Here is a 24347-nt window from a genome sequence, read left to right on the forward strand (position 1 = left end):
TTTAGGGCTGGATATTTTTTTAACTTTTCCTATGCTATAAGGGAATTTGTAACTACTTCTTTTAGGAAATAATATTTTAAATCTGAACTAATAGAAAATTTCAAATAAGAAATTTTCTCTTGCAATTCTTATGCTTTTTATTGGTATAAATAAGTAAAAAATACTAAAATATTTTAAAACGAATTTTTGAAAGTTTTGTTTAAAATTCTAAATTGTGCTGCTTTTTAAAAATTATAGATGAGTATTGTAGCACAATTTCTATAAAGGAATTTTATTTCAATTATATTTCATAACACATCACAGTGATAAACACTTTTGACTCCTTAATAATTTTTATACATTTAATTCTAATATTAAAATTCATTTAACTGTAATAATTAATTTGATTGTATTTTATAGTGATTATTTTTTAAATTTATTTTTAGTTCAGCGTAAGATTTTTTTATTTACTGTTATGAATACATGCATGTTTCTAGCACTGTGACAAAAACGACGGTATCTAGAGCTTTCAAATTTTGAATAAAGTAATCCTCCACCCAAACATGGACATCTGAACGGCCGAATTTCGAATTTGTTTTAATCTATTTCATATTTTGAAAAACTTTAACGAATTTTTGATTAACAAACTCAACGAGTTTAAAGCGAGCAATGGTAACGCTGTACGGAAAATAAGATTTTTATCTCCAGCGCGGAAATTCTAAAGATATGCTGTTTTCAAATATTTTGTGATATTGCTGTTGAATTGAATTTTATGTGGTTTACGGGCAAAGAACATGATATTCAATAAATATAGTTAACACAAAAGTTAATAAAGTCCCTTTTGGGCGTAATATAAAATCTGAGTGCTTCTAGATTTTTTTAAATCTTTTTTGTTCCTTCATTACACTCAGAAAATTTTATGCTCCAAATTATTAAAATAAATAATCCACTTTAATGTTAATAATTTAATGATCATATAATCAAATAAATAATCGTTTTGTAATGTTATTATAGTTTGGAAAATTACTGCCTGAAAATGTTCACTTAATTAAAACAAATTATCAGATCTTGTTTAATTTTACCTTATTTATTTCAAAGCACCACGCACTATCAATCTTATTTAATTTTACTTTATTTGTACGGAAAATTAAGTTCACAAATTTTGTGCTTAGATTTTTTATCGTTTTACCAAAAGTAAAGATGTTTGTACAAGAATTTCGCGTGAAAAAAACGCGCGAAATGCAGTAAAAAGTGCTTTAATGAGATATATTAAATCCTATTTGAAAAAACTGTGACTTTCATAATCTCATCACTATACAACGTATCACATTTAATAATTAAAAACAGTTATGTGGTACAAACGCCCTAGGTTTCAGTGTTAAAGTAAACCTAATCATCCCTACTCTTTCTTGCGGACATGTCGATGACGCGTTCCCCGCCCACTGGGTTAGTCTATCTCTTATAATGTTCATGACAGAGACGGAGAAAATAAATACTATGGGTGATGATGACATCCGTTATGATAGTAGAGAATGGAGGGTCGCAAGATCTTAGAGTTCCTATTTTAAAGTAATTCCAGTAACCTAACGCAAAGATTTCTTTTACAGAAGTTTATCTATATCGCCTTTATAATATATGCAGTTATCACTTTAACTTACGAATTATTTCTTTCCAATTGAAAATGATCAAACCCATGATCTATTAAAGTAATTTTCGAACCCAAATTTCTATGGTTGTGATGAACCTCCTCTTATCCAAGCAGATAATTGCTAGTTTATTCCAGGATTATAAGTAAAGCCGAAATGAATGTTTCTATGGAGACAATTTGTCAGCAGCTATTATGTAACTTTTTCTGTGTTCTGTCCTGTTCGAGAGTACAAAGAATGAAGACTCCGGGTTCATCATCAACCCTCTTTCGTCCGTCCAAAACTGTCCATATCAACGAAAAACAAAGGATGACGTTAATGCGTGATTCCGGTATGGCTTTGATTAACATTTCAAATGTCTCAGTTATTGTCTTTCCTGCTTTAACACTAGAAACATTATTGCTGTTCTTTGCTCAGCTTTCACAGCAAATATTCAATATGTCCTGATAGCATAACACAGCAAATATCCAGTGAATCAGAGCAAACTATTAACTGTGTAGATAATTTTTTTCATATGTAAATTACATTTCAAAAACGGCAAGAGGATATCTCATAGTAATAAATGCTGACAATTATATCGAGTTGGCAAGAAAGTAATTTCAGAAATAAACTCAATAAATAAAGAAATACTAAAGACGCACTAAAGAAATAAAACTCAGTTTTCTCTACATAAAAAAATTGAACTTTAATTAGTCAAATATCTTCCATTCTATTCGATGACCCCTTTTGTCTGGTAACTTCTAATACACAATTCTTATTCTAAGTGTATCATTTCTGTCAACGTATAGGTGTGTATGTATCATTTTATTGATGTGTGCATAGCCCAGTAGAATAATGCTTGATTATGTGTTTTCATTTATCGCTATCGTACGTATTACTGTGCATGTGTCGTGTCAGAATATCATTGCTATTAATGTATAAGTGTTTATGTATATTATTTCTAGTAGTTTATATATTATGATACAGGATGATACACTATTACGTGTAATCATTATTTGTCATCTTCTGCATTAATGTGCCAGTTGCATTATCAGTGTATCTTTTCTTTTAATGTATAAGCGTTTATTGCTTGCCTATCTCATTAACCACTTAGGCCCAATATACATATGTATCCAATGTACCTTTACCAGCCAATGTACCTATGTATGAAATTTTTATCAATTGTACGCTGAAGCATATATGCATATGCCCTTGTTTAGTCACGTCAAAACCTCATTTCTCCATTAATAAATTTCCGATGCAGCCCTCACGGGAAACCGCGAGGGTTGTGCTGTTCTAGATAGGTGCGTGTACCGGACGACACCCGATTTGTCATATAACGCCTCCGGGTGTCCGGGCCCTGCATTTACCTGTCACCTGTCTGGTAACTTCATAATTCCGTGCTCATGAAACTTCTGGTCTATATCAGCAAAATACTCAACCACGTGCTATTTGAGGTCGTCGTTATTACCGAAATTTTTACTATTTAAGAAGTTTTGAAACTTCGAAATAAGTAATAATTCGATGGTGCAAGGTCAGGGTTCTATGCAGTACGCAACATTACTTCCCAGTGGAGTCCCAATGATTTCGTATGTATTGCTAAAGATATGTGAGTACTCACATTGTCGTGGAGGACCACGATTCCTTTGAGATTTGCCAATTCTAGTTTTTTTCTCTTAGATTGCTTCCGCCAATTTCATAAGAAGTTGGCACGAAATATCTGAGTTTGCTTGGGAGCAGCTCAAATGCACAACACCTTTGTAATCCCACCAAATTCACAGCATGATATTTTTCTAACGCAGTTCGATATGATTTGTGCTGATTCATCATGCTTGGACCAGGATAATTTTCGATACGTTTGAAAAGTGAATCGCAAATATTAATTCTTTGTGCTAAGTGAATTTCTTTCAATTCATGCAGAACCCAAATTTCGAGCTGCTTAACGAGTCCAAGTCATCTTACTTGATTTTCAAATTCTATGGTATTCTATCGGTGTATGCACGCATTCTGACGGGAAAACAGAAAAGGATAAGTGACAGTAAATATTTAAAATATAAAATAATTGGCTAATCAACTTAAAGAAACCTCGCAACCTAACCTAATAATTTATTTTTAAATAGATACATACTAATTAAAAATTTTCGCTCTTCAATTTGTGTATTACCTCTGAATTTTCAAAGAATCTCAAAGTTTAAAATTAAATATCTTGGTCAATTTTAGTTTTACCAGGTGATCAAACATTTTATGCTTTATTTTTCAGAATAAATATAAACTCTTACTAAGCGTAAGTATAGAAACATGGGAATATACAAAAATTAAATTTCTTAGTTTTTGCAAAATTGATTTAAAAATACCGTAATTTGAATTTTTCCGTCATTAAAATATTTTTGTAAGTAGAAGTATATATCTAAGACCAACGGTAACGAAGATAATTATTAAAGGCATATATGCACTTTTGTGGACATTCTGTGTAGACCTTCAGGGAGGGTAAATTTAAGGTTAACTTTAGCAACAGATCTACCCTGGAAAAGCCAGAGGTGCCCTCGACAAACATTGGATCCTCAGATATGTAGTTTTTGCGTGTTTTGCTTAAACTGAGTAATCCATGAGATTTTGTCCGTTGCTCTCTTCGGGATTAGCTAATATGTGTTCCATTTTTGTCCGGGCATTTTCAATATATAGCACAAATAAAGAATTATACAGACACACATCGCATACACCAAACAATCGAACATTGTGGAAATTCTAAAATGGATATTAATGGCAGATTTTGTTTCGATTGATGATGCCCGTACACTATTTCAAATAACACATTAATTGAAATTTAAGTTGACGCTTAAAATATTAGTTTTGAAAACCGTTTACTTGTTACTCAGCTACAGCTGAGTTTTCCCTGAGCAGACTGGTTTATATCTGAGCATTACTTCGCAACGCATAAATTTGACTGCAGTGCCCTCTTACATTCTTTACTGATGATTCCAGTATTTATTCTTGAGTCTGAATCTAAAACAGACGAACGGCTAATTAATTTCTTATGATGAACATCCCTAGCTTATCGAAATCAGGTTACCAAAAAAAAAAAAAAAAAAAAAAAAAACCATTGTCTTTTTAGGTTCAGCGATATTTGGAACGATCTCTTTAAACTATTCAACAATTTTCCGTAAGAATGAGGTGAAATGTAACGTTAAATCTGTAAGAATTTTACGTTAATTAAGCAATTATTATGATTTTAACCTTTACTGTAACTTCTTCTTTCCGCAGTTCTCAACAGAATGCTAAGTAGTTTGTTATGTATTTTAATACAGGGTTTTGGATGTTTTAGTGATAGAGCATTTTGCAGCTTGGTTTGCAGTTTACATCCTATCGTCAACTCTGCCAGTGATTATGTCGGCTTTAGCTATTTCGCTAGCCGATGTAAAAACTCGCAATTTAAAATATTTCAGCCAGCTTAAATTTTCTGTAGACTTGGACTATGTTACTTAAAACTGAGTTTCAACTTATGCTATTTTAAGTACGTACCCGTAAGTGGTGGAGGTTTGTTTGTGCGCATAAGTGGCGCTTTTTGCTTTGTAAAGTTTAATTGCAAAAGTCATTTTAACCTTCTCTGGACTTCAAACTGAAGCGATAGCTGGCTTGTCAGTTTAGTAGAGTTGATAAACATTGATGTAAACCTTTACGAATAATAAAAGACTTTTTTCTTGGGAAAAATTCATTTCCCACTTGCTCTTTAAAAGAAAAATAAAATTCAAGTTAACAGATTAAATTGCAACTGAAACTTGGAACTTTATGTGTAAATTAGTTCTAACTGTACAAGAGAGCAATTCATTGACACAATTTACCTTATATCCATAATATCTGTTTTGGAATTTTCTAAATTTTTGAAAGATTGAGTTGTATCATCCTGTGTTACACATATAGTGTCATCATGTGTTGCACTTTAGGCATTTTGAAAGACTTAATATATTCTCTATAATATTCTTTACAAAAGTTATGGTATATTTACCTTATAATCATACATATCTTAAGTAAAAGGTAAATTTTTCAGTATTTTTTATTGTTAATTTTCTTACAAATATAAAAGCACTGTTTTTACACTTTTTTAAGAAAATTTACTTTTATTATCTAATCGGATATAGCAATTCAAGGTTCCGGTGGCTTAAAGTTCGTTACAGCACGATTCGACTGCACTGAGGAATTCCAATTTTTTTAAACACGCAAACATTTATTCTGAGTGTTCTGATTCTAATTTACTATTTTTGAAACCTTGAACTGGAGTAAAATAGAATATAATACGTAATATAATATTTTGAATACGGAGAGAAGATTTGTTGGACCCCTTGAAACTTTAGGAAAGAGTCCCGTTTGCCCGTGCAAAAATCAAGTTTCGATGTTGTTAATGTGTGCAAAAGTTTAATCGGAAGTAGTTTATTAACGAAAATAGAAACTTTTAATCCGATTATTTTCAGACTGGGAAATCTTCAACTTTCAACCCACTCACAAGTTGAATTTTGTTTCTTATAAAGAGCGTCTTTTTTGCTACTAATCTTTAAAAGTTCTTAGTTGCTTTAAGACCCTTACTTTAAAAAAATTTGTGGACTATTGAATTAAACAACAAGAATGCTATTGCTGCAATCTTACTTCTCCTCTTCAACATGGTCTTGGAATAAGATTGCATGAAAAGTCATATAAAGTATGCATTTTATTATCCATTTAAGAAAATGAAGAATAATTATGTTACCTAATCTATTGTTCAATACGTTAGCTGAAGTACCTGTTGTTGCCCGGGCTTTACGCAGAACGAAGTGTCTTCGTTTAGTGAGTAGTTTTTTCGAAATTTCTAGATTCTGATTTTTCTCTTATTTTGGTTCAGATGAATTGTGCGAAATTTTAACAGTCTCGAATAAAACTGTAGAAGAGTATAGAACTAACAAGGTGCCATGCAACGATTTTAGTGAGAACTGTTTTTTTGCTTTATTATCGGTTTTGTCTTTCTTCGGAAGTGAGATTTCGGAAAATCACCATCCACGTTAGGAAAAGAGTTTTCAGTGTCAGCTAACACTAAGTGGATTTAAGATGATTGACGTGATATCAAATTTTAAACTGTGTAGAAATAACAATAATATTTATTTTTTGCAAGAAAGCCATTATAAAATCCTTAGCATGTTCGACTTCTATTGATAGGGGCAACTTAAAAATTACAAAAAGAACCTAAGATGGGTGATGTGAAAGAAACGTTTTAAAATAAAGAGCTCGCTGTGCAGAAAATTACATAAGATCTTTTGGTCTTTTTGGACTTTGGAGATCTTTTGGAGCGGGAAGTTTTTAGCCTAAATTCAGAGAAAACTGAGAAAATTGGCCTCCATTTTGAAATTTAATGTTGCGCACAATTCAGCGTTAGATTGTTACACTGTTGTAAGAAAATCTTTGCCTTCAGGCAGGTTGGCATGAGGTTATTCTCCATCAAGGAGCAGAAATATGCTGTCAAAGATATATATATATATAGTAGACGTTCGCTAAAACAACATTTTGTTACAACAACCAACAGAAAATACACCCAACTGATGAGAGTATATTAAAGAGTTTTTATTGCAGTGAGATCTTGTCATAACATTCTTTTCCCACCAGGAAATTAGTTGTTATAATGAGTGTCAAATGCATCCATTTTTTTCCTGAACGAAAACATTGAAATGTGAATCAACTGCTCTCGAAGAGAAATTGTGAACAAAACGGAAATGCCTTTAACAGTGATGAACAAAACGAAGTAATATTTCGTTCCTTAAATGATACAAAGAGATAGTAAACGACGTTGTTACCTGATACGCCTCCTGCACACGTGATTCCCAGGAGAGCTCCCATTCCCCAGACCCATGTGACTCCAAATACATCAGGAACCCCCTTGCCTTCCAGAATGGTTCCAGCGAAAGCCGAGTCTCCATATAACTGAAATTAAACATCAAAACAAAATATAATGATAATAATAACAAATCATAATAATAATGATAACTCAATTATTATTAGTAGTATTTCAAAATAATTATGAATACTGTATTTACTTCCGTGTCCTCCTCTTTTTTATTAATTTTGTCATACGGAGCTCAAGTGGGAAACATTATGCGAATAATTTAGCTTCCGAAGGACGCGGTTACAGTAAGAACGTAATAAATGAAAACGAATCTTGGATAAAATACCAATAACTATTGCAATACTTTTTATTTAAAAGAAATCTATATTGAAGTAAGATGCATAATATTATTAATATTATAATGTCTAATAAACTAATTTTATTCTGCTTCCCTGTACCTTGAATCTTGGCCGCTCTTATTTTTGTCCACAACTACTTCACAGGCCTCAAATCATCCTTAATCTGTTGCAAATTTTCGTCATCATCACCATTGTTATCATCTTCGTCATTGTTCAGTCCGTCTTGATGAGTGCAATGATCTTCAGAACCATCAGGAATATTAGATAGGATTGTTTCCTTAAAGCACTTCACTGCAAATACGTCATCATTTCGACCTCATATACGGAATATACAATAGGCAATCGGTTAGTAAGGAGAAAACACCTACTACGGGGACGAATTCAATTTTAAATGGAGTGATTTTCTTTTTCTGAGCATCTTGAAAGGGAATATTAAAGAAATTTCAGAACCTTGAGCCTAAAAAGTTAGGGCGAAAATTATGCGCGTAAATACAATAACTATACTTTCATGAGGTGTTTAAACGAAGAACTTGTAGTTATTTTATAGGGCTAATGGTAAATGCTTAAAAGAAATAGAAAGCGAAAGTTCTCACAAACTAGTCTAAGGAATGCTCTTTAAAAGTATATGCAGATCAAATTTCAGTACAACACTGCTTTTATTAGTGTATATGCAGTATAAAAATGCATACGTAAGATTACTATAAAAACAAAGGAAATCTCACAAAACTAATATACTTTTAACTTAACTCGGTTCGATTTTTGTATACCTTTAGTTGGGCCAGCTTTTTATCTATCCTTCAACTACTGTGCCTTTAAATTGTCGCATAACTACTGTGAGCGGTGTCTCAGACCGCTTCTGCTAAAAACAAAATAAGATATTGTTTTTTTTTTCTTATTTGAATAAATATTATTTAATATCATATATTTAACTTCTTCATGAAGCTAAAAAGCAATTTTTATACTTAAATCAGTTCATTAAAATAAAACATATACTATGATAATAATTCCTTCGCTTACGTATCTGGATGGATGAAGTAAATTTTAAAATTCAACTTTTTTATTTTGCATTAAAATTTGCGATAAGAATCCTTTAATAAGAATATAGAAAATTAATTTTTATTTTAAAAATTATAGTTCGAGCTGCACTTTATACATACTTTTCTACTGCTTTGTAGACACACTGATTCTTTGCATGCTATATATTTGTAAGCTGTTTTCCTTTTTTTTTTTTTTTTTTTTTTTTTTTTTTTTTGCTCAGTGGACAAATATAGCACGTTCTTTTTTTTTCATCTAATTTATCGTCTTCAATCGCAATGTTTCCTTTATCATCATTTATTCCGAAAACTCTTCTTATTGTAAGTTTGAGTTCTTTTAGGTAAAAATGATGAAGTTATCCTTCGTTTTACATGAGACTGCACCAATTGAATTGTTAATGAAATCTTTTAGTTTCATTTTCGGAGTCAATGGGATAAGATTGAAATAATACGAATGCATTTGTTGCACAGATATCCAAGTTTCTGAAGAATATTGCCATAGGTTAACGTCGGGTTCGACGAGCAGTTGAAAGAAGAACAATATTATGACTACGAGTTCGAACACCCTTGTTGGGCTCTTGAATAGACCATTTGAATTCATTTTTTCCAATATAAAGATCTCTTGTAGAAGGAGAACATGGATTTTCATTTTCATCGGCAGATTTTTCTGAAGTTGTGTCGTGGTCGTTCTCAATAATTTCATCATGGGGAACTTTCATCAGAGAACTCTAAATTAGACCAATTTCGAACTGTGTATTCAATTTGGTCTTAGGTAAGATATTTAGAACGTTTTCTGCATGCATTTGAAGACATTTCAAGAATATTTATAAAAAAGCGTAATATGTAACAACAACGAAAAATGAACTCTATCGGCCGAAATTTGTATCGTACGCTCACAGCAGTTAAAGGCTAGGCTGCTTGGAAAGTGTAAACGTCATTATATTTATGCAAATCCAAATTTATATTTTTTTAAAATTTTAAATTAAAAAATAATTTATTTATTAGTAATAAAAATACTTGTTAATCGTAAATATGTTGACTTTTTGTTTTTCGTAGACGTTTTGGATTTTTGATGTTTTGCGAATAATGAATTTAAGAATTCGTAAATTATTATTCGTAAAATCTTCAGGGATTAGATTTTAGCCTTAGTTCCCAAATGGCATAAGACCAATTTTTGAGTGTTTGGAATAACACCAAAACTGATTAGCATATGATGATTTTTAAAAAAATACGCACATGCTTTTCTAAAATACTGATCAGAAATTCATAGTTCAAATTGACGAAAAGCGCCAAATAAGGTAAACTTTCTGATAATAACAGTTCTGAACGTATAATATTGTCGCGTAGATGAAGTATCAAAAGAAGAATTGAGACAAATGAAAAGGCAGTACTGAAGTCTTAGCTCAAAGCTTTATTATTTGAAATGAATAAGTAACCACTTCTATACACTTGGTGAAGGAGCTGTAACATTCTAGACTTGGAAGGTTCTAGAAAATGCAAAACATTCTCCAATAAATGTTTTTTTTTTTTTTTTGTAGTAGACCAAGTTAACCTAACTCTATAGAAATCATTTTTTGTGTGTCGATTAAGTAAAGTATTAAATTGACTAAGGATTTAATTTTTTTTTATTATTGTAACTTAACTTAATTGTAAAAGAAAAATAAGTTCTTCATGTAATTATGTAATTCAACTTTGGAGTGCCTGCTTGGTGAGGATTGATTTGTAATATCTTTGTTTGAGCCTCTCTGCTACTCTCAGGGATTAACTTTGTTGGTAGGATCGTAATAGCGTAAATACTTAACATTTATCCGGTTAAACTATACTTTAAGAAAAAAAAAAGGAGTAAATAGAAAATTATTATGTGCAATAGCAGTATCACAACTGAAGTGATTGAATGCAATAGTATAGTATGCAATATATTTTTGTATTGATTATTCTGTGTGAAGTGTTTCATTTTTTTTGGAAAGTGTAACTTGTTAAATTATTTTTTAATTTTATTTTTTTTTTGCTCCCCGGGGAGGGTATTGTTCTTAAATTTATAGTATAATTTTTCTTTTGGTATGTTTTACCTGTTGTTGCAATATTAAATTTAATAATAACTACAAGGATGTTATACCTAAAAAGAAAAAGTAATTACTCAGAAATGTTGGATGTGTGAAAACAATGGTACTAATGGATATATCAGTCATTTGCTTTAATAGTTAAATAAATAAGTTTTTCTAGATCATTCAATGGTTAAATTTATTTTGTGTGTTCATGATTTTTACCAGTCTTTTTACTCAAATGGATTTTAAGGGTTAATCCGGAATAAACACAACGCAAAAATTTTCAACTTTATTGTTACTAGTATTTTTTCTGTGGTAAGAGTATTCGGGTGTTATGGTCAATTTGTAGGGTAGCTTTTGGTAACTTAGGAAAATTTAAAGGGTAAATTCAAAAAACCATAACAATTTTTAGGTGACTTGCCTCTGATAGGTTTCGAACTCGGGATGATTGACTTCCGAATCGTACGTCTTATTCACTGAGTCACGATCTGCTCGGCTGAAAGGAACAATTTTTACTACATTATTTTTGTAAAAATATTCAAAATTCTTAGGCTTTACGCATGTCATTTACAGAGAATGTTCCACTCAGTAAGTAACGTTTAATGCTACAAATGGCTGTTTTCTTCCCAGTTTTGTAGTATAGTAAATTGGCTCCAACTATGCTATATTGGCCGCGCAACTTTATCAAAACGCCAGAAACATAATAATTTAGAAGCAAGAACTGAGTAGACGTTGGCTTGTGAATAATTTTTCAAAACTGAATTCGTACAAAATAACAGGTTAAAAATTATGTTGGCACATTGTTTAATCATAGAATACAGAACATTCAAACTTTGAAGGTTAACCGAAGAGAAATTCATGATAATGATTCAGAATTCCTGCCAGACACCTTAATATTGAAGTCAGTCACTTTGAATAATTCAGGATAGTGAATGTAATTAGCTGATCTATCCTGACGTTTCATACGGAGTTTAATTCGAAACTATATCGCTAACTTGCAGGAGACGTGGAATATTATAACCCGCTTCAAAGGTTTAATTTAACGAGTCTCTTAATGATAACATATTCGAGAATAATTTCAATGTTAAAGTAGATAGCGAATAACTGTTACACATGTTTCTGGCTGTCCACATTTATCCCCTAAATTTTACTTGAAATCTTCTCTTAGAATGAAAAAATGGTTGGTTATTATTGATAAACATTTAAATGTTATAAATAACTTGTACTTCAGTAACAAACTACTAAAATATTTGTGCAATAATGTTTGCAACGTTTTAGGTTTTTAAAATAGAAAAAACGTAAGAAATTTGATTAATTAAATACGAAGCCCTTCACCATGTGAACAAATCTACATGAGAAAAATATAAATTAACATTCATATTTTATACTATCTAAGAATAAATTTATAACACGCAGAGCTCAAATATTTGATAATATTTATTACAGAATATAAGATTTTGGTTTCAACAACAAATTTGGTTAGTTTATTGTTCATTAAGTCTCCAGAAGAAAACATGGCATTTATTTGAATAACGAATTGAAGTCATTGCTTTGCCACTGATGTACCTCTAAACGTATTACATTTTAAACACTCCATTAAGCGTACCGGTTATGAAAAGTTTTAAGTAATAAACATGACCGAAAAGCGACAGCCAAAATGATTGTGGATTGAGAGATTGAAAGTTCAGAACTTTATCCACAGTACTTTATCAATATTTACCTAATTTGAGAAATATGACACTTGTCTGCCTGCTGGCGTAGTCTAGCAGCATTCGGTGAAATTAAAAAAAAATATATACTAATTAACGTAGAGGAAACGTTTTTAGGTTTTGTGTAAAATCTAATGTTGGATCATAATTTGGTAAAGATAATTTCTTAATATGAACAATCTTTCATAGAAATTGTGTAAATTTGTAACAATTTTGCTTCATTTTCAAAAGATAACTTTCTTTATTCACGAACTATTTATTGGTCAGTTCCAAAGCATTTATGAACAGTCATACATGCAAAAAAATATTAATTTTCTGCTTCTTGACAGATAAATATGTCTTACAGCATTAATATCAAGTTTTATACTAACCCCGGAAACCAAGACAACTTTCTTTGCCATAAAATCGTAATTTGTAATTCGAAATATAAATGACCTGCTTGCAAAGCGATAATAATTAGGTCTTTAAAAGGTTTTGCTTTACTCCGAAAATACTTCTGCTGCATTCGGTAATGAAACGGAGGTTTTCTTGCGCTTTGATAGAGTTGAATAACAAAATTACCATTATTTGCAGAAAATGAGTTTACAACGCATTCCAGAGTTTAAGCGCATTTACTTGCAGTTGCTAAATTTTCTGGGAAAGACCAAAAAATTTCTCCAACCGGTGGTCCACGGACCACTGGTGGCCCGTGATAACTTTCTGATGGTCCGCAGAAAAACTCGGACATTATTTATATTTTTATCAAGATTCAGCTTGAAAAAAACGACGAGTAACAAAACTTATTATGGAATATGGATTATACTTTTTTTAGATTTTAGCTACTACTTTTAGCGGAATTTCTTCTGAATATAGCGATTTTTCAGCTACTTTTCCAGGTGTATCTAGCGTCAATTGAAAGTGAGAGTTGGCATCCATGGATATGCTGATGTTATCAATATTAGCGCCAGATGGGATTCTCTTTTCTTTTGAATTACAAACAAATGCTATTGTAGTCGTTAACAACACAGTTTTTCTCCGTGTCAATAGGCAACATGATGGATTTTTATGAGAACCATCTGCATTCTTGTTTCTAATTGCATCACTGGAAGTTTCCCTTTTTGTTTTGTCTAACTGTTGATCGATGGGGCCATTGCTGAGTAAGCGATGGTTATTATGTTTTAATTAAAAATGGCGGCATAACACTCTCAGTTTATTGATATTGCTTTGCTTTTGCCGATTTATTCTTGCTTTTCGTGAAGTTCCTTTTCAGTGATATGGAAATGTGAAGCTTTCTGTACGAGAAGGTAAGATTTTTGTACTTTTCATGTAATTTTTCAATGTGAACTAAAAATGTGTAGTTTGCTGATTATAATTGCATAAAAGTATTTACTCTTTTTTTAGTGGTCCGTCAAATATAAAATTATGTATGTAGTGGTCTGTGAAGTTGTATGTGTTGACGACCGCTGGGCTAGACAGTTTGTTTTCGATTTTAATAATTGAAGAATATTTGAAAATTGCTTCTGTCTGTAAAAACGTTTTCTTCAAGAATGCAGTTGCATTTTGACGGTTCTGAGTAATAACCTGCTAATCATTTTATCTCTGTACAGATTTCAGTATTGTTTTCAATAAGCGGATTTAGTGTTCTGAGCAGAAAAAGAAAATAACTTTAAACCTTTATTGCAAACGACATGATTAAGCGATCCAGTCAAAAAAAAAATACACCGAGTACTCTTGAATAGTTAAGTATTTTCTTTATTACAGAAGAGGCTATTGTGCATACGTGATGTTAAATTAAGATGAAACAATATCTGCTCGGTATTGTTACTTTGGAAAGTTTATTTTAAAAGCAAATATTTTTAATTTCTGCGAGATTAATTCTTCAGCTGATAGGTTTATCGTATGAGCTTAGCATAAAATTACTCCATGAGTTAAACAGAATTCAATATAGCAAGTTAACATTGCAAATCATTTTTATTAGCTTTATATTCTTTAATTCTAAAATTAGTATTTTAGAGCTTTGGAACATTTAATCTGAACTTTTCGAGATGAACTATTATCTGAAGGTCTTAGATTGCATTTATTTTCATGCTTTTTGTACAAAATAGGGATATTAAGTATGATGATTCGTAATTGAATTTGCAATTATTACGTAAGGAACGATGTATATATTTCCTTACTAGATTTTAGGAAAATATGAATTCTCATTTGAAGAAAAGTATACATACATCTGACAACAGTAGTTTAGAAATTGCGAATTAAAGTAAACGTGTAATTTGTATTTATATTTTCCTTAAAACATGACTATTATTTTAAGGGTTTCGCAGGGTTAAAATGATTGAGAAACGTTATGCTAAGGAATGAAAGAATTAAAGGAAGTTGATTACACAGATTAAAGATTTGTTTTAATGTCATTCTTCTCTTTCGTATTGGCTGGGCCAATTTTATTCGGTGTAACTAAAATGTTGTACATACCGCACCTCTCAGTACAGCAGGTACAGCTGCTAGCTGCAGTATCCGTACGTCCGGATTCGAATCCCGCAGAAGACATGCAGGTTTGTTAATGTATAGTGCCTGTATGGCTTGGGAGCTCGTAAAATACCTAATCAGAGAGATTACCTAATTAATAATTTGCTCGGCTGCTCGGTGACCTTTTAATGCTCCAAGGCGCCTCACATGAATGAGTCTGAACAATAGTTCCCAAGAGGAATATTGGTGGTAGGAATATTTAAACATCTGGCGAGCCGAAAGTGTTCTTGAATGGTTTTGTAGTAGAGAAAAATTGGTGGGAGACTCTGGGATCCACTCTCCGTGGTGTTCGCCGTCAAAATTAGGGGGAGGGGGGTTGTAGAATTAGTGCAATGGGATTATACCTGAGCAACCAAATGGTAAAGTTCTGGTGTCCCGCTCATTTCCTTCCATCCTGTCTTGTAGACGTTTCACTGTTTTCATTGAATCGAAATTTTCCGTAGCATTATTGTATTTATTCAATGAGAATTTTTAAAAACCTTCAGTCTGAAATATATTGGTTTAACTCTTTAGCAAACTGAAATACATACGCTAAATTTCATTAGTATAAACAATTATACTTATTATTATTATTATTTACCAAATGAATTAGCCTCTTCGGGGACGCTGAGGCATATATGTGAGCTTAGGTTCCTTCATTCTAGTGAAAAAGAAAAGACTGTTGGAAAGCTATTCACCCCCGAAAGTTCTTAACAATAATAATGATAATAAATTTGTCTTGGGGGAGATAATAACATTTTATTCTACTTTATTACATCATCGTTGCTTTATTCTTGAAATCAGATTTGACTACTGTGAAGATCATTTTTCTCCCTCTCTCTTTCGTTCGGAAAAAGTTGCATAATAAACTTAGAAGTTACCAATATGTCATGAAGAAAATTGTGCAAACTTGCTGCATTTACTTAAGTAAGTCTTAAATGACCCGGTACGTCTTAAAGGTATGGAATATTTTCATTCATAGTTTACAATTAGTATTGAACGGCCAAGTAACGTACATTGATTTTACTTATTTACTTCTTTTTGGGTGGCGGTTATATGTTTATTTATTTTTAATCCAATTTTTGAGGGGTCACTAAAATAGTGCCGATATGAAATGAATAAAATGTAATGAAACAAAATTGAAATATTTTTTTGAAAATTCATCTATGAAGAGAATAAATTGTTACTGAGTAATATGTTAATAATGAAATTAATTTTATTATTTTAACAAACTCGTTATTTAAATTTGGTTTATACTTTAAAATTAATGTACGGCATTTCGTTGAAAAGAATTTAAATAGCAATTTTCTCAAAACTAATACTGAAATTTGAACTAATCCATGCAAGAAAGAAAAAAAAAATGTAATAAAAAAATTGCTTCTTTCGCATTTTCAGTGTTCTCACGGTTTAGTCTTCAGCATAGTTTTTTTTCTCAGAAACTCAGTTGTTTGCAATCGGTTGCCCCGTTGACAGAGGATTTTCTCCTATATTGATTGATAACACTTAAAATGTTTTTTTATTCCCTACATAAAAGACATTCCACTGTTATAAATAAACACAGCAATCATATCATCATACTATTTTATGCTTTTATGAGCTGCAAAATTGATCGGATTCTTTACAAATTCCCCTTTTAGTTAATTTTCTCATCTATTATTAAAATTAGTTCTTCGAATTTTAGACAACTCATCTCTGATTATAATACTTGAAGAAGTTAGGAAATATCTTGTCAATGTAGTTTGATGTACAGTGATTCAAAAATATCTACCAAAAATTTAAAGGTAGATTGAAGGGCAAAAGTAAGCCGATTTTATCATCTAACGTGTTAGGCAAATGGAGCGTTGAAATGGTAGAGAGCAGTGTTGCGCAGTGGGTAGAAGCATTCTTTTGACATCTGGCATAAATCGTCTTTCGGCGGGCAAGCTTCAAACAGTATGCATTGCTACAAGAATGTGTAGCTCACTGACGTACATATGAGGCTGCGGCTAAAAGGGAGCAGCTGATCAAAGGACCTAATCATATAGCTCCTCGGAACAGGTACTCTGTTTCTGTCACCCAGTCTCGTAGATTAAATGCATGGCAGCGAACTTCGTGTTCTTGTAGCTATTTCCACGTCTTGAAATTCGTATCGGAAATGACGATTTACACTCCTAGAATGCTTTCATCTACCATTCAACAGCGTTCTGTAACACCTCAATGCACCTTTTCCCTACATATACAAAATCTTCTCATTTTGGTCTCATCTGCCTGTCTTTACATTTTTGTCATTTATTTTTGAATCACCTTGTATATCGACGAAACAAAAGCAGTCTTAGAATTTCGCATCAAGTAATATGAATTTTATGTTCGGAAAGGAGAACCTCAAAGATATTTCAATTGGTGAACTGGAAATCCTTGAAACATTTCTTAATAAATTATATATATTATATATATATTTAAATTAATTCCAACCCAATTCTTTTAAACGTTTTAAAATTCCAAAAAGATGGCTCTTTTTTTTTCTCAACTAATTGACTTCCTTATAAATTGGTTATTGCTTCCTTACCATTTAAAAAAATATTGCTACGAAAGAGGGTCTGATGTCTACGAAAGAGGGCCAGTAGTGGAGAATTCGGGACACTATGTGCTACCATTCACGGTCGGTAAAAAACCGCGACAATTTCACATAATTTACTCTGTAAAGCTTGCATTTTCGGACACCTACTACAAAGCTATTTAGCTGCTCCGGCAAAGTAAACCATTCCCACAACACTTTTTAATGTATATAGGAACCGAGACATCTAATAAGTATTTTATTTCCTGTATTTTAGCATGGAGATTAAAATCCTTTGCTAATCGTAGGGTATACTCATAATTCCGTAGGAATGTTTGTTAGAAGTCGTCGATGCTTCGCAGAGTCCTGCTTCAGAGTCACTGCCATACGGCACAATGCCACCTTCCAGGAATGCAGCTCATCAAGCAATGCCTTGTAACTTGTAATCAAGCAATGCATAGCGTTTATACGTTCAGTTTTGAGGGATGCAGGATATTGCGAAACGTCGTATTTTGTATCTCTTGCTTTGCTCATATTCTTTATCACCTCTGACAGTTTCCAGAGGATTGTCGTTAGGACATCTTATAGCTTTCCTTGTGAACAATTAAATTATCTGAACAAAACAGCATAAACAAATTCAAAATTTATGTTTGGAATGTATAAAGTTTATTCATAAACTGCAGAAATATAAGTAAAGAGAAATTAGGCGAAAAGTTAGCACTAACCATAAAAAATATTAAAGAGTGGGGAGTAATTATCTTTAAAAGCTTAAATGATAAACATATTACGAATTTTCGAACTCTATACTTCATCCCTTATTTGGAATATTTTGTAATATGATTCTAGTGCAAGTTTCAAAATGTTGAGAATTATCAGAAATACAAACATATAATACGAGAAGTTGCATTTTGGTAAAATGGCAACACTGGAATATCGATGCAAGATTATTAAAAACTTTCGGTTTGTAAAACAGCGCAATATCTGCTAAACTTATTTTCTTGAAGTTAAACTTCATCACAGCTTTGAAGATTCAATTCTACTAATATGAGGAAAGAGTGCAGCTTTCTTTCTGAACGAATTTCATACTTAAGTTTTTCTCTCTCTGTGAAAGACAGATATTTTCAAATAAAATGTAACTTTACACGTTTTCAAATAAAATGTAAATTTACTCGTAAACATTGTGAAATATTCCAAAACTCATAGCAAATGAATTAAGCAACCAATACCTAATTTTAATATGCTGAAATATAGGTAAACCTTTGATTTTTATTCCTTTTTTTTTAATTTTAAAGAAGTTTTACAAACACTTAATATTCCCTTTCTTATATTGCTTATGCATTTCTAAGAGGAAAACTGTAAAGGTGACTGATATCACATTTAAATTAAAGTACTAATTAAAAAAAAAGAGGTAGAAAGAAAAAAGAAAAATCAGATTTTATATTACTTCAAAAGGGGCGTTTTTTTAACGTTTTGTGTGTTTCTTTCAGTTATTAAATAATGCCCACCAGCGGCCGAGCGCTAAAGTCGCTGAACACTGGTAGTTCGGTCCGAGGTTCAAATCCCGCGAACGGGCTGGCTGCATGGGCGTTTTCGTGGTTTTCCCCATGTGTAACGTGTATACGAGCCAGTTTCCCTTAGAAAGTCCTCCACGAAGGCATCCCTCCTCTTAGGCAGATAGCCCTCGAGGCTTTGCCATAATCACACACACACACACATTTATTAAATACCATGTTCTTCGCATTTAAACCATAAAATTCAATTCAACAGCAATATCGCAAAATAATTTTAGGATGAGCATAGCATATCTTTAATATTTCCGGTACACAGTTTAGCGTGGTGGAAATAAATAAAAAAAATGTTTCTTTTTCCGCACAGTGTTGCCATTGCTCGCTTTGAAATCGTTGAGTTTGTTAATCAAAAATTCTTATTTCATGTTATTCAAAATTTGATGGCTCTAGGTACCGTTGTTTTATCACAATGCGAGAAACGTACATACATTTATGCAGATTCTTCATTATTTAATTTCTTTAAATATAATGCAGGGCTCCCTTATTTGGTGGCAACAATTTGAAAAGCGATTCAGCCTTTTAAAATTTTCGACGCAAAATGCCAAAACGAAATTAATAGACTTTCTGGACCAACATCCTTTAGGCTAAAAACTATTTCAGTTAAACATTTGATCGACCGTTTCATTACCGCGAAAAAGTGCGAGGCTGTCTCAATCTAACAGGGGCTGAATGGAAAACAACACTCTATAACTGATAACTGATAGTTCATCCGAGTTGAAATGCGGAAGATCTCGAGTGCTTGATGATTGATCATTTTGTGATTTTGCATTTACAATGCAATATATATAAGTGAATATGAATTATTGTCCCTTAGGAAAATCCTCCACGAACCCATCTTTTTCTCTAGGCATCTAGTCATTTCTACATGCTTTGGTTTCATGAATTAAAATAAAGAAAAACAAAAATAAGTCACCAAAAACATCTCAAAATATGTGATTAAAGTAGAGATGAGGAAATGGAGATTTAAAATGAAATGGCCATTCTAGTTTTCGCTTTTTTACCTCGTGTGAGTTTTCCTTTTGTGTGCTTATCAAGAAAATAATATTCATGCATATCTTACTAACTCTATCACCGTTGCTGTGGCTCTGTTCAACCGTGGAACATTGATCCGAGTGTGCGATTAAAATAGTATCATATAAATGTTTGCAGCATTACCAAAGGTAGACAAAATGAGCATTTGTAAAGCATGTAAAAAATTGGTGCGTTTGTTTCCATTTTAGGGTAATAAATTTGCTACCGTTGAATAGTTTATTGGTTATGAATTTTAAAATTATTCCATGTATAACTCTGCATAGTTTCCAGTATTCAAACTATACAACACCACTCTAGATTAATAATTCTTTATCGCAGTTTCCACATTTGTAATAGAGGGACTTTTTTTATTGTTAAGGAAAATATTTTAATCTTTTTACAATACTTTTATGCTATTATTTGTTCATGGAAAGAAAAAGGAATTTGCTATCCTTCGCAGAAGAATAAACACTGCTTTAGATATGTTGCTATGCCTGATATTTTATATTTTTTTTATTATATACATCGGACTTGCGAGTTTTCTATTCTTAAAAGACGTGTCAAAACATGTCACTTTGAAGAAGACGGATCAAGAAAAAATAATATTTTCGTAACACTTGTGAGCCATTTTAAGAGACCTTCCTAATATATTGAATATTTGGATAAAAGCATTAAAACAAATATTGATACGATGGTGCAAAATTTAAACATAAAGTAGGTAAAATTAAAAATAAATTAGAGTAAAATAATGAGGAACTATTAAACGTAAGATACAGGCTATAACAATTACGTAACTTATTCTTTTTGTCATCACAATTTTAAAGAACTGTCTTCTTATGTTACGAATATCCACATGCAGGCGAATGGATAACCCTGCTAAAAATGCCCGTAGAAACCAGTAAAACGTTTTATGGGTTTGTATTGACTCTTATTGGTTTCTGTTGGTCTCTGTGGGTTTTTCTTACTGGTTTCGAAATGCTCTAGAGAAAACAGTCAAACGTTCTACTGGTACCTATAGAATTTTTGTTGGTCCCTATTGACTCTTACTGGTTTCTATTGATCTCTGTGGGTTTTTCGTACTGGTATCAATTGACATCAGTACCAACATCAGTGTCAGAACTTTTTAAGTTTTGACACTGATGTATACTACTGGTTTGATGTATATTACTGGTTTATACTGGTTCTACTGGTTTATACTGGTTCTACTGGTTTGTACTGGTTTATATTGACTTTGAATACTGAATAATATTGAATACTGGTTTTCTTACTGGTATCAATATAATAATAAATCTTCTGTTGGTTTGTATAAGTTTATGCTAATTTTCTATTTCACGTTAATAAACTTCTTGTAAACAATAAAATTAATAGAATGAACATATGATCTCTTTAAGACCATCAGAGTAAACTGGAAACGCAGGTGGTCGTTTTAGAGAGGGTTTTTACTAAATACGCTTATTTATTTGATTTAAATTTTTTTCGGAAACAATAACAGTAATCATATACACCACACACAACGAGGCCTCTCCAAGGAGCCCATCCGCAAATAAAAATGCATCTTTGTAAGTGGTCGCCCTAGAGAGGTGATGCTCAATACCAGTATATACTCACGTTCTCAGAAATACGTTTAGCTTTTAGACGTGGTCGTCTTAGGGAGGTTGCATATACGAAATGAATGTCATTAAAGCGACCAGCCAGACTTGCAGAATTTTCTTTGTGAATGGTCGCCTTACAGAGGGAATGTTCAATACCAAAATACACTTATGTTTTCAGAAATACTCGCTTCTTTCAGAGACGGTCATCTTAGGAAGGTGGTTTTTCCTACGAGTTGGTTCTCTGAATACACACACATACGCACTTACATTTCTGATATTACAAATAAACACCAGTATCAACCAACATCTCTTTGACGCGACCAATTTCATTCATAGTCGCAGAACTATTTTCTCTGTGTTAAAGCTGACGTGAGGAGCTTTAACACAGAGCGGTGGAGAGGAATTCCACTCCCCTCCACCGATCTCAGAAGTTTCTCAAACAAGCAATATGGTGCCGTGCTAGTTATTGTCGTGCGATGTTTGTGTTATGGTCTTCATGAATGCAGTAATGCAATATATAATTTACTATGATTTATTATATTTCAAATTTTACTATATTTTACTGTTTAGAAATTAGTACTAAATAATAACATACCAGCACTGACTGTCAATATGAAAGCAAATACCACTAACGCCATGCACGTGCAATCATGTCTAATGTTTGAGAGGACTTTGCTGAAAGTTAACTATTTCTGAAATGGAGTTTCTGTGCGTGAAATTGATTTTCTATCTTTAATTTTATTCTAAAAAGTAATGTGCTTAAAGACTGAAAAGTGATAATTTCAGACTTGATAATTTCAATTGGTTCAGTGTGTTTAGATCAGATGCACAAATATAGATTTTGCATTCTACTGAAATTGCATTTTTGAAAATTTGTTTTTTTTTTATTACAGTTTATAAATACTTTTTAAAGTTGTTCATGTAGATGATTTATCATTTGAATATTATGTACTAAACATTTTGAGTACAGAGACGTCTGTACGTATGTACATACGTACGTCTGAGACGCCATGAAAAAAACTCTTCAGATTTCATTTTAAGTGAGTTTCAAAATTTTTTTGGGGGGAAACGAGGCTTTTATCCTATCCTTACGTACAGATTCACGCAAAAACATCATTAAATTACATTTGATAGCTGTCAAAATGGATATTTTCTTTGAAATATAACACAGAAAATTTTTCGCGATTTTAATAGTTCCTTTTTATTTCAAACAAGGAAGTAAAAAGGAACACATCTGAATGAGATTAATATTTGTAATACTCCATATTAAAATTTATAAAAATATATAACACAAAATAAGATTTATATGTTAAATAAGATGTTATTTTTAAATAAAAATAAGTAAATAATTAAATAAATAATTTTTAATGTGACAATTGCAAACTTACGGTTGACATAAATTGGTCAATATTTGGAGACATCGCTGACGTTGAAATTAGCAAATTGTTTTCCACGCGCACCAAGTAATTCGCGTCTTTGTCATGGATTTCACGAACTTCATACTTGAATAAAAATCTTCACATTTACAAGTGCTTCCAAATAGCGTCATTTTATTATGGCAAAAGTTAGAAGCTTTGAAAATTTGTTCCGTGGGAAATAATTTTCATAGATGTCAATTAGATAATATCTTTGATTTTTATCTATAGAAGAATGTTTTCTTTTAATTAAGTCCACTTTCAAAGAAATCGTTGTTAGTTCGACATCAACATCAAATAGAAAAGACAAAATTCGCAACTTTGCATTTTCCGTTTTTAAAGTCACTTAATCTAGTATTTAATTGACTCATTGATTTCAGCTCAACCTCAGACGAATTCCAGTAATTTTTTTTTTTAATTTTTTTTATTCGCAAGTGTGGGTAAATGTTAAGAATTACTTTCCCTTAATTTACTTTTCTGCAGTCGAAGCTTGTTTTGATATGATTTGATATATTCATAAAACTCATGAACAATCTGTTCCGGACTTTGACGCAGCCAGGATTTGCTTTGTAGCTCCAGAATAGATTTTCTTTTCTTATCCGTGAAAAGAGATAACTCTTCCTTTAAACCATAAAAATGCTTCAACAGCTTTACTTTAGTTAGCTATCGTGCTTCGCAGTAAATGTGAGATCTTCATTCTCGGAATGAACGTCAATAAAAAATTTATGAAATTGACGGTGTTTTAGCGCCTTCGACATAATAAAATCTAAGCAGGAAATTATTGTGCCTATCACATGTGCAAATTTGCACACAAGTTTGTTGATGATACAGTGAAATCCGACAAATCTTCGGTGTCGATTTTATTTGGGCAACAACTCCTATGTTTGATGCAATTATTGATGGAGCCTTGTACGTAGATAATCCGCTTAGCTTTATCCACTTTAGATCAGTAATGCGTTTTCTAGTTCTTGGAAAATATTTTTTCCCAATATTGTATCCTTCATTGACTAGAGACCAAACAATTCTTCCATGTAATTAATATTGGAGTTAATTCAGAGGATAAGTAAAGCCAACTGTGCGATGGCAGTGTGCTATCATCAAAGCAATAAAAGTTCTTCAAATTATGATGCGATATGCTCAGTGTTTAATTT

At 31.9% G+C, this 24347-nt stretch overlaps 1 protein-coding gene across 1 annotated transcript in view; it reads right to left on the minus strand.

Annotated features, from left to right (window-relative positions):
* LOC118186515 (aquaporin-9-like) overlaps window positions 1-24347 on the minus strand; it is a 118197-nt gene that overhangs the window by 53521 nt on the left and 40329 nt on the right. The window contains exon 2 of the mRNA XM_035356624.2: window positions 7418-7544. Coding sequence (XP_035212515.1) covers window positions 7418-7544 — 127 coding nt within the window. The remainder of the gene's footprint in view (window positions 1-7417; window positions 7545-24347) is intronic.

Source organism: Stegodyphus dumicola, chromosome 4 (genome assembly GCF_044657685.1).
Source record: "Stegodyphus dumicola isolate Sdum_Otavi_A_Nest chromosome 4, ASM4465768v1".
Taxonomy (NCBI): domain Eukaryota; kingdom Metazoa; phylum Arthropoda; class Arachnida; order Araneae; family Eresidae; genus Stegodyphus; species Stegodyphus dumicola.